At 36.0% G+C, this 12,421-nt stretch overlaps 1 protein-coding gene across 1 annotated transcript in view; it reads right to left on the bottom strand.

Annotated features, from left to right (window-relative positions):
- LOC107647123 (protein FAR1-RELATED SEQUENCE 5-like) overlaps positions 1–7,649 on the bottom strand; it is a 40,843-nt gene extending 33,194 nt beyond the window's left edge. The window contains exons 1-4 of the mRNA XM_016351245.2: positions 7,161–7,649; positions 6,601–7,046; positions 6,351–6,513; positions 5,685–5,831 (exon numbers count right to left, since the gene is read on the bottom strand). Coding sequence (XP_016206731.2) covers positions 5,685–5,831; positions 6,351–6,513; positions 6,601–7,046; positions 7,161–7,649 — 1,245 coding nt within the window. The remainder of the gene's footprint in view (positions 1–5,684; positions 5,832–6,350; positions 6,514–6,600; positions 7,047–7,160) is intronic.
- Between the last annotated feature and the right edge of the window lie 4,772 nt (positions 7,650–12,421).

Below are 12,421 nucleotides of genomic sequence, written 5' to 3'. Positions count from 1 at the left end.
GCGAACGTGTCATTTTCCCCTCCAGGCCATCCACGCGTGCGCATCCCTCACGCGCACGCGTCGGTTGAATTTTTGGCAAATATGCGAATTGAACAGAGAGTTGTGCGTGTGCGAGGCTGCTCTCGCGCCAATAGCACAATTCATTTCATGCGTACGCGTCCCTTATGCGTACGCGTCACTTGAAAATAGCGCAACCCACGTGAACGCGTGATGCACGCGTCCACGTCGCATGCAACGCACAGTTTAACTAGATCTGCGCCAGAATTCTTATCTTTTCTCCCCCAATCCTAATTCTTTCTTCTCCCTTCTTATTTCTTTCTTCTTCCCTCTTCTTCTTTATTCTATCTTACTTTCTACTACTTTTTCCCTCCTTCTTCATCTTCTTCATCAAGGTTCTTTTCTTCTTTCCCTTTTTACTTTTCCATTATTACTTTTATTTATGTTTTCTTCTTCTTTTTCTTTTTAATTTCATTATCTATATTTTCTTTGTCTTTCTTTTTCTTTTTCTTTTTACATCCTTTTAATTGGTGTTAGAAATTTAATTGGGTGATTGTTTTCTTCCATATTTGCTTGTGGATATATTGAGGCATTGTTTGACAATTAATATTGATTCTTAGGGTTGCTTGCATGTTCAAATTCAATACTTTCAATAACATATTTACCATGCAAGCTAAGTATTTGTGAAAAAGCCCGTATAGCATTGTGCATTTTAATTATTCTATCATTCTACTCTAATGCCTGTTTTTTACAAAAACCCTTAAATATTTTATTAATTAAATATAATTGTCAATACAAACGTGATGGCTAATTTGTTACGAGTGATAATACAATTTAACTTTTGATGCTTGATCTATACTACTCATGCCTTTGCCGGCATGCTAATAAACATCATGCATCTTGCCAGAATATGCACTTGATATATTTCCATTGATGAACTGATCACATGTAGTCGCGAACATGTGATAAAAGTCATCCTTCTTTACCTTGGCATTGATTATCACTTGTACTATGCTCTTCCTTGCTTTAACCCTTAGCTTTACATGTTACTTTCCTTTTCCCTTTTCAGGATGGCCACCAAGAAGGGTAAAGAGAAAGCTACTCCCAAACCACCGGCAAGGAAAAGAACAAAAAGAGCACTAGCTGCGGAACCATCCTCAACATCAGTAAAACCCTCAACAAAGCGAGTCAAGAGGATCATTAAGGTCAATGAAACAGAGAAAACCTTTCCAGCAAAGGACACTGCGCGGTTCACTAACCGCTACTGTGAGCAGATGTTCTCCATTCTGGCTGAGAGGAACTATAACAATGAGCACCTCCTCATCCTCCCGACCCACATTGTTAGTTTTGTTGATCCCCGAATTGAACGCAGACAATGGGAATTCTTACGGAGACAGCCACGGCAGGTCAATCTTTCATGGGTAGTCGAATTCTACTCCAATTTTCACATGCAAACCCTGCAGTCTGTCTATGTCCGTCAAAAGCAAGTCCCCACAACTGAAGAAGCCATTCAGCGAGCTTTAGATCTTTTTCCTGCTCCAGAAGGATTGGATGCATACCAAGAAGCCTCTTTCAAACGCCAGACATACCAATTTGACTGGGACACCATCCTCAGAATTATAGCACAACCTGACAGCAGATGGATCTATGGATACCATCGATCCCGACCTAAGGGCATATTGGCTTCAGCACTCACCTTGGAGGCTCGAGTATGGGCACAGATTATGTCCCATTACATCTTTTCGAGCACTCACGAGTCCTCCTTCACTGCAGATATGGCTGTTCTACTCTGGTGTATCCTTACAGACCAGCCTCTCAACTTACCAAGACACATCCGGAATGCCATGGGACACGTACAAATTGCGGGCAACCTACCTTTTCCTGCCTTAGTTTCAGATCTAGTCTCAGCAGCCGGAGTTTCCTACAGAGCTGGAGACACCAAGGCCATGATTCCACGGGATGATCAGTACGTCCCCAACGGGAAGTACATCAGACCTCCAATAGCCACTATCAACCAGACCACAGAACCGGCGGAAGATATCCCTTCTCCTTCCACATCACAAAAACCTTCAACAAATTAGCTACTCCTACAGATAATTCAGAGGTTAGACTGACTAGACCGGCAGGCAAAGCAAATGGAGCGCCGTAACAAGCGCCAATTTACATACCTCAAGGAGCTGATTGTTGACAACCACCCACCTAAAGAAGAACCAGACACTCCGGACTCCACTTCATCTACTAGCACAGGGAGCCATGACAACCCCGACTGTGGAGATACTGCTACCAGCCCACCTTTGTTCCTGACTGATGGCACCGAGGATGGTGCCAAGCTTTAAGTGTGGGGAGGTCGGTCAGTACCTGACTTCTGGAGGTAACTGCTCTTTCTTAGCACCAATATTTTATTTTTCTTTTGTTTAGGATAGGATAGATTGCATAGTAATAGGTATTTGCATGCATGTTCTAATTGGTTGAAAAATAATAAGTTTCTTTTTAAGACCCTATTTTTGAAAATTTTCACTAATTTAAATCAAAACTTTTGAGTTAAAAAACCTGTTTGAAGATTGTAAATTGGAACATGGTTTAAAGCTAAAACACACAACCTGTGAGATCTTGAGCTTAATTACATGGTTACATTATTTAACCATAATATTTTATTCTTGTATGTTTCCTTCTCTATGATTGTAATCTATATTTTGTTCCATCCTATATATCCGATGTTTAATGTGTTATATGCATGCATATGATTGAGGCCATTATTTGATTATTAGCTCACTTATCCCAAATAGCCTACCCTTTCAATTACCTTTGTTAGCCACTTTGAGCCTTTTTAATCCCCATTTGTTCTATATTTTACCACATCACTAGCCTTAAGCGAAAAAATAATTAAATACCCCAAATTGAATCTTTGGTTAGCTTAAGATAGAGATTGTATGTCAATTAAGTGTGGGAAAATTGTGAGAACATGGGTTAATAGGGAATGTGTCATGATAAAATATTAGAAATTTGGGTACCTACTCATGTGAGACCAGAAAAAAAAATTAAACAAATCCATGTGCATTGATATGTTATGTTTATTTTTATATTTCCTTAAAAAATAAAAAAATATTCAATGATTAAATAAATAAATAAAGGGACAAAATTACCCCAATGTTAAGTTAAAGAAAAAGATCAATGCATATATGATACAAATTAAAAGAAAAGTTGATGCATGAGTATGTAATACAAAAGTGGGAATTTTGGGTAGCTAGGCATGAATTTAAAAAGTATATAGTGTGTGTATAGGTGAAAGCTTAGGTTGATCAAGGATTCAATTCATAGCTCACTTAGCCATATATATACCATCACCTTTATCTTAGCCCTATTACAACCTTGAAAAGACCTCATGATGTTTGTATTGGTACATTAAATACTTGTTGATTGGTTAGGTGAAGAACAAAGTTTAGAAAGCATGACTAGAGAAGACTAAAGTGGATTACCCTATACACTTGAGTGATTAGAGTGCATATACACCATCAGTGAGGGTTCAATGCTTGACTCTATGTTCCCTGCTTTCATGAGCTGTCTTCTTACAAGTTTACTTGTCTTTACTGTATGATTTTAATTAGTGGAATTTGATTTATATTTGTCTTGGAAAACTTATTTTCTTTTAACCAAGTAGGCAAAATCATCTTAGCATATAGTTGCATTAATGCATAGGTTGCATTACATTGCATGAGTCTTACTTTTCCCTACTCATTTATTTTATCTCCTTGAGCTAAGCATGAGGACATACTAATGTTTAAGTGTGGGGAGGTTGATAAACCACTATTTTATGGTTTATCTTGTGTTCAATTGAGTGGTTTCATCAAGTCTTTGCCCACTTATTCATATGATTTGCATGATTTTACAATTCCTTCCTAGTGTTATTCTATGGTTGAAAAACTTGCTTCCTAGAATCTTTAATCTGTCTATTTTAATTCTCCTTTATACCATTCGATGCTGTGATCTATGTGTTAAGTGTTTCAGGCTTTATAGGGCAGGAATGACTTAGATAATAGAGAGGAAGCTTGCAAAAATGGAAGGAACACAAGACACTAAGGAGATAACCAGCGAGCATCCACGCGCACGCATGGCTCACGCGAGCGCGCGATATGGAGAAATTTGCAGTGACGCGTGCGCTTGCCTGACGCATACGTGTGGATTGGAGTTTGCACAAAGATGCGCACTCGTGACTGACGCGTACGCGTGACATGCCAAAACGACCAGTGACGCACACGCGTGACTGACGCGTACGCGTGACATGCGCGATCTGCAGAAATAACAGAAAATGCTAGGGGCAATTTCGGGCCGAGTTTTGACCCAGTTTCCGGCCCAGAAACATAGACTAGAGCCAGGAAACATGCAGAGACTCAACACACATTCTCATTAGCATAGTTTTAGTTTTTAGATCTGAATCTGGAGAGAAATTATTTTTCTCTAGGTTTTTTTTTACATTCATAGTTTCATAGTTTATTGCTTTTGCTTTGGATATTGAAGAGTCATCACCTCCATTGAAGATACTATTCTAGTTTGTTTTCTTACTCCTTTATTATTCCATATTCTTAATTCTTGTTTAGAGTTACAATTGGATTATTTTTAGAATTTATTAATGCAAAGGATTACTTTTACTTTTAATTGAATCATAGTTATTGTCTATCATGTCTTCCTTTTATTCCTTATTTAATTCTATGCAAGTAATTCTCATGTCAATGGAGTAGATTCCCAACTTGACATGGGGGTTGATTAAAAGGAGACACTTGAGTTAGAATGCTCAAGTGATTAGTTAAATTGGAAGTTGTTGGCTAATTCTGTATTTACTAATGCTAGACCTTCCCAAGGGAGAGGACTAGGATTTGCGAATAAGAGTTAGCTCAATCACTTGACTTTTCTTTATTTAGTAAGGGTTAACTAAGTGAAAATAACAACCTCTTTACACTACACTTGAGAGAATTCCAACAAGAATAGAACTTCCAATTAATCATTTCCCCAGTCAAGGTCTTTTATTTTGAATATTATAAATCTCTTTTAATTTTCACTGCTTTAATTTATAATTATTTATTTGCCCATTGCCCAAACTCAAAATTACCCAGAAAACTCCTGATTAATAAGATAGCACCCTTTTGTCAACTCGTTGGGAGACGACCTGGAACTCATACTCCCAGTATTTTTATTCTAAACTTTTGTGACAACTTTTTTAAATTGATGAAGCAGATTTTTGCTGGTTAAGAGCTATACTCGCAACGTATTTCCTATATTGATTTCTTAATCGGCCGACATCCGCCACGCATCAGCACTACTAGAATAATATGTTGCAAATTTGAATCGAAATGACGATAAATTTGATACATGGTATAACATAGACAAGTGCTTACTTTAAAGTTATTGTTATTGTGCACGGGTGTATTTTCTTTTGATTTTTTGTCCTGAGAGAGAGTCTGTTTATTGGCATCACATTCTTTAACTTGCTAAAAATAGAAAAAATTGCTCAAAATTTAGCATTATTTAATAGTTCTGCGAAAGACACTAAAATAATAGGTAAGCATAAAGTAACTAATTAAAAAGGCATTCTATTAATACCATTAGTTCATCTTCAGTATTTGAGTATTCGGCGGGTGAGTCCTCCTTGATGAGTAATGGACCTGTCCTACTGAAATGCCTGCTTGACTTACAATGTGAATATCTTCGCCTCTTTTGGCCTTTTGGAACCTTTCTTGGAGCCCTTTTGACTTCACAACAACTGGATCACCTATTAGCGCTGACGTGGGGGAAAGCCTCGCTTGTGTATCACTTTTATTTTGTGTAACAGCCCAGACCACCTGCTAGCACGATATTGTCCGCTTTGGCACACAGGGCCTCACGATTTTGCCTTTGACGATAGGGATGATAGCCGAAGCCTCCCACACTCACTCGTCAAAATGCGTCATACTAGGGAGAGGTATCCACACCCTTATAAGGCATGCTTCGTTCCCCTCCCCAATCGATGTGGGACTCTACAATCCACCCCCTAAGGGAGCCCAACGCCCTCGCTGGCACATTGATCTGGGCTCCGGCTCTGATACCATTTGTAACAGCCCAGACCACCCGCTAGCACTATATTGTCCGCTTTGGCACACAAGGCCTCACGGTTTGGTCTTTGACGATAGGGATGATAGCCGAAGCCCCCCACACTCACTCGTCAAAACGCGTCATACTAGGGAGAGGTATCTACACCCTTATAAGGCATGCTTCGTTTCCCTCCCCAACCGATGTGGTATTTCTCGTGCACAATAACAATAACAATAATCACAAAGCTTCCAACAAATTGATGCCATTGCACCGCATCTAAGTGTGTGCACTATATCATTAGCGGAGTCTTGCTCCCCAATTGAGCATATAAAATCACTCTTTGCATCTCTTGTCCATCTTTTCAAGATAAGAGATGTAGGGACGCATTTTGCATTGCGATGTTTCAAGACCCCAAAGATGTGGGAGCACGGTAATCCACAAGCCTCAAATAGTCTGCACTCACACGCAAATAAGCCCTTGTCTTTATCGTAAGATACTTTAAATAGCCATTGTTAATTAAAATACTCACTCGTGTTGTACTCAACAATGTTTCCACTGTTTGGGCATTCAGTCACATTTAAGGCACTTGTTGCTTCTATCTTATCTTTCACAAGTTTGAAAATATTTCTAGTATAAAGTTCAGCAGCTTGTTTCTCAAAACTTTTTAAGCATGTAGTCAAAACAGCAAACTTATAAAAGGTATCAAAGTCAGTAGTAAGATGGTTGTTTCGGTAATGCCTTAGTACTTCACTGAATTTATGCATGAATTCAAGGAGACTGGTTTTACTGTCAACATAGTTCTTCAATAATGAATGAATTCCCTCACACTGTGATGTAGTTCTTATGCGGCCAAAGAGGTGCTCCCTCAAATATGCGGTAGCCCACTTCATTTTGTCATTATAAATGCCCTGGACCCATTCATTCTCGATAAGTCCATATTTGGATATGATCTCGCTCCATCTCTCTTCAAATATTTGTACAGTATACTGCCCATACAATAATACATTAAAATCATCCAAAAAATGCTTATTTTTTATATTCTGTACCGTATTACAATGGAGATGCCATGCACAAAGGCGGTGTGGTATGCAAGGAAATACTTCTAAGATAGCCTCTCTCATAGCACGGTCTCCGTCTGTCATAACGCCTCCGGGTAGTTTTCTTGCCATGATTTTCAAAAATTCCTTCAGTGCCCACTTGAAAGTTTTAGCCCTTTCATCTGAGAGCAGGGCGCATCCAAAGATAGTTGTTTGGCCATGGTGGTTGGTCCCTGAAAATATGACTAAGGGCTTGTTGTAGACATTTTTCTTATAAGTGGTGTCAAAAGTGAGTACATCGCCAAAACATTCGTAATCAACAACACTTGCTCCATTAGCCCACACCAAATTATCCAACCTACCATCTTTTAAGGTGAACTTTCCTAGAAATAACGGGTCACTGTCTACCTTGGACAACAGATAGGCCAACGCAGCAAATGCATCACCGTCTTTCACTTTGCCATGCCTAGTCTTACTAATGTGATTATGTAGGTCTTTGCTGGTAAAACCCACTTTATCGTATCCACCTTTTTGAAAAACCATGTAACCCATTATATGGCAAGTTTTAACACCACATACTCGCAAGCTGTCTGCTTATGTTTTATCGGCGTCATTAAGCCCACAATTCGCGACAATAAGATTTCTGTACTTAGGTGGACACAGTGGATGATTGTGTTCACTCTCAAAGACACTGACTTTCCACTTATCCGTTCTATAGTGACGAATGAAACGAATCTTCGCCTTGCAGTTGATACGAGTAATTGCCCTATGCTCCCTTTGCAGATTATCCCTTTTAAGGTGCTTCCAATGTCTTTATTTCTTCTGCTTTATTACAAACTAATTGTCTTGTATTAATATTGTCGTTAGCATCCACCGTCTTCAAGTCTTTTCGGGACACAAATCCATAGCACTTGGCATATTTCGCATAAAATTTACAAACTTGAGATTCTGTATCAAACACCAATCCCCATATGTCTTCAATGGTCAAATCAGTTATCAACTTTTCAAAATCATCAACATTAATTATATCTGCCTCTGCTTCATCTACAGTTACATCCACCATATCATCACTTTCATCGGAACTGCACTCATACTCAACACTTAAATCCTCAGATTGATCACCATCCTTATATGACTCTTTGCCATCATTCTCCATGACTGAACTTAAAATTTTAACATGTTAGCTACTAAATAAATGCTAGGAGAATGGAATAATCAAAATGAACTCAATTTTTTATGATTAAAATTATTAGTCAATCAAATTCTATGAAACCTAAGAGCTATTAGTGCATAAGAATGTTATTTATATGACAACCAAGAGTTACAAAAAAAATTCTCTGACTTATTAACTTTCTATGGTCTTTCTTTTGAAAATAAGAATACAACAGATTCAAATAAAATTGATATGACTTATTAGCTAGGAGCATCATCTTTATCTATATAGCTAGGAACATCATCTTTATCTATAAAATTGATATATGCATAATAAAAAAAATAATTAACAGTCTACTCTCATGGTTTCCAAAATATCAAAATATCCATGAAAGTACAATTTTAATGTACATAATACTAACCTGCTGATAAGAAAGTGGGTGTGTATTACTGCTCCACTCAAAAGAAATAGTCAGGAATAATAAAGTGTAAATCTTGCACCTGAGATGAACATTGAAAAAGAAAAAAAAATTAGCATACAATGAAAATTATTGGGTTGTGCCAAACTCCCAATTCAAATTACCTTTATTGCCAAAGAATAATAATATTATTATTAACCATCTTAAGATGTTTTACTAGAGATTCTCAGAACATCATGAGAACTGTCTTTACAATTATAGATGCTACTACTAGAAAGAAACTTAAGGAAGTCAGAAAAAACTAAAAATACATAACTAATAAACTAACGTGTTGTTTGCTACGAAATTCCATGACAAATATTTACTTCAATGAGAAGGAGTTATTGCAAGATCAAGATAAGATCTCTAGCCTGCAGGAACATTTAAAAAAAAAGGCCTTGATAATCTAATGCCAACTAAAACCAGGAAGCAAACAGTGGATACCAGAAAAGTTGTATATAGTAAGTAAAAGAAAACAGGACCTATTCATTATAGAGCTAAAAAACGGTAATGCTAAATTGGTATTGAGAAGTGGGAGTTGAATATGAGTTCGCTAAATCAAACAGCTCCTCAAATCAACAAGAGAGAGTTTGCTATATGAGTTTTCACCGGTGATCAAATTGTTATAAAATATGTGTATTGTGACAATCCTGAAAATGAAGGCATGTTAGAGAAAGGCACTTGTCTAGATTAGTGAACAGTACCAAGGAAAAAAACCACTAACACAGGACAAATGAACATAAAATCATCCAATAATCTTTCACTTACTTTTTACCCCATAATATTATCATGGTAATAAATTTCAAGAAACCTAAGGCAAACTAATGGATCTTGTTGCGTAATTAGGCCACTATTTTATTACGATTCATGCATTACATACTTCATTCTTCTATTGTTACTTAAGCGAGTCAACCAAGTGCAAAGCTATTTTTGTGAAATAAGAAAATTTGTGCATATTATAATACAACCTCCTAAGTGCACTGATATTACCAACTACCTTGTGACAGGAAGTCATCCCTGTAAAGAATATATATAAGATGTAGATATCATGCAGCATTCAGAACATCGGCTATTTAACAATATGGACACTTTGAGGTTTATAGCTTATTCTTTAAAATCACCAATTCAACCTTGAAAAGCTAGTTCGGTTAACTATGCAATTATCATTGGATCTAACTAGAATCATAGTGCATGTTTGTCTTGGCATTGAAAAAGTAGCCCAATTAATGAATTGAAGCATGCAAACCAAGTTTCAATTCATTTCAAATATGCTCAATAAAATTGAGCTGAGCTATGTCCCAACTCTCAAAGCCCAAACATGATTTTAGCATCAACTTGTGTTAGTAAGGTGATATAGTTTGTGTTTAAAGTAATGAGCTAATGATACATCCTTTAAGCCATACTAACCTAAATTGCAACTGGTATAATAACAAGTTTGAAAAAAGCACTGAGGAAACTGTCCCTTTTCTCAAAAAGCACTAAAACCAGATATTAGAAGTTTTATTATATATGCAAATAAAATTATAGAAATAAATATATTTTTGTAAAATTTTAAGAAAAATACTTCCTAAGCAATTTAAATGAGCATCACCATGCATAATAAACATGCCTAGCTAGAGGCAACAGGAATATATTTTTGTAAAATTTGTTCAAGAAAAGACTTCCCAAATAAACAAAATCTGCATTTTAATTAGCTACAGATTACATATACTATGATAAATGCTACTGGCATGCTTGTTATGAGCTGTATGTGAGTGAAAAGACCCGTTGATACAGTAAAAATGTGAATCAAAGTAAATTTCTACTTTGTAACAAAATCAGGTACTATCCAATCTAAAAGTCAAATCACTGACAATTGTTGCACTAATCACAAACTAGGAAGATGTGAATATAACAGGGCAATTCAAAGAAGGAATGAACAACTGATCTATTATAAAAAAATTATCAATTCAGCTTCAAAACCATAGAATCAAAATCTCAAACATGTAATCTACATAAACCAGGCACGATAAAGGAACAAAAAAAATCACATTTGGAATCAGAATAAATCACACACACCTGAACTCCAATTGAGTTTGAATCACAAACCAAAGATCCGAATGACTGGGATTTCTTCAATCCCAACCCAGCCACGTGCATGTTCTGTTGTGTGGTCTGAGAGTTCAATCCCAAATGTGAAAAAGAGAGACACTTGGGACAAGGGATGGTGAAAGACGCCATTTTGAACAAACCCCACAAATCAAAAACCAATTTTTTTTAGCTGCTGAGCTCAAATGACAGTGTGATCTAGCGAAGTGGGTGAGCGAGAATATAAGGATTCTTTGTGGCAATGAGGTCGAAGAAGGAATGGAGAATGGTGTGCGAGGAAATGGAGAAAAGCTTGCAATGAATGATGGAAACTACGAAGGAGGAACACTGGTTTTAATAGTGTGTGGCTTTGGTTTCGATGATTCCAGTGAAAAGGGAAGAAAACATCAACCTCACGGTTTCAAGTTTCAACTAACTTGGAACAATAAAATCCTACCTTTGTTAGAACTCACAAAATCATAAAGCAGCTTCTGATTGTGCAAAGGAAGCTGATGGCGAGACTCGAAGCAAGAAGACGACGAGCCCCAGGACCTGCTGCTTCTGCCGCCGGCGACGAAGATCGCAACGAAGGCGCGCGACTATGTGCAAGACGATGATGAGACAGAGAGTAACGGCGACGACCGGTCTCGAAGAGGAGAAGAGGGACGACGACCTTGATTACGAGACCGGAGATGAGAGAGAGAGCTTGAGTGCAACGCCGATAAAGATAAGAGAGATCGAGTTCCATCGGGAGAGAGAGAAGAATAGATTCAAGAGAGGATTTTTGAAACCCAGCTGAACGAACAATTTTGATTTTTTTTTTCAGATATGTTTTTGTTTTGTTGTTTAAATTATTTAAAAATATAATATTAGGATTAATTAAATTCTAAAATTTGATTGATTTAAAAGGGTATTTTTGTCTAATCGAATAAAGTAAGGATGTTTAAGACTTTTTATAAAATTAAAGAAAAAAATATTTTTTATTTTTATTTAATTAATAGGGTGTTATAGTAAAAGTGGTGATATAAAATATATATTTTTTAAAAAATTAAATACTGATGTGAAAAATAAATTCCACATGACTAATTATTATTTATTTATATTTTAAATGTATCGGTACGTATGAATTTATCAACATACCAAAGCAAACACCAAATTTCTATCTCGTCTCCGCTAATTTTCAAATTATTAAATTTATTAAAATATCTTTAATGATTTATTTTTAATATAAACTTTTTAGTTATTATATATATATATATATATATATATATATATATATATATATATATATATATATATATATATACTTATTGAAAAACCTAATTTTCTTTCTTTTTATAATATCAATACTGTGCCTCAGTTATCTTAGAAGGTCAAAATTTTTAAATTTTAATCTCCCAAATTATATTTTATATATTATTTTTTAGACTGAAAATTATATTTTTTAAGATTTTATTTTATGGACTATAATTATAGTATGTTATTTTATATTTTTGGACTTATAATGTTAAACAATGCTTTATGTGTATGTTGTAATAATTTTTTATTTTTTTTTTAATTTTTATTAGAATTTTTATATAAATTATCAATATAAAAAAATAAAAAATAAGATTCTGTGAGAAATAGAGATATGTGAAAAACGAGGAT

The sequence above is a fragment of the Arachis ipaensis genome, chromosome B6 (genome assembly GCF_059453495.1).
Source record: "Arachis ipaensis isolate K30076 ecotype BB chromosome B6, ASM5945349v1, whole genome shotgun sequence".
NCBI lineage: Eukaryota > Viridiplantae > Streptophyta > Magnoliopsida > Fabales > Fabaceae > Arachis > Arachis ipaensis.
The sequence above is the reverse complement of the archived record's forward strand: the minus strand, read 5'-3'. Positions and strand labels throughout refer to the sequence as shown.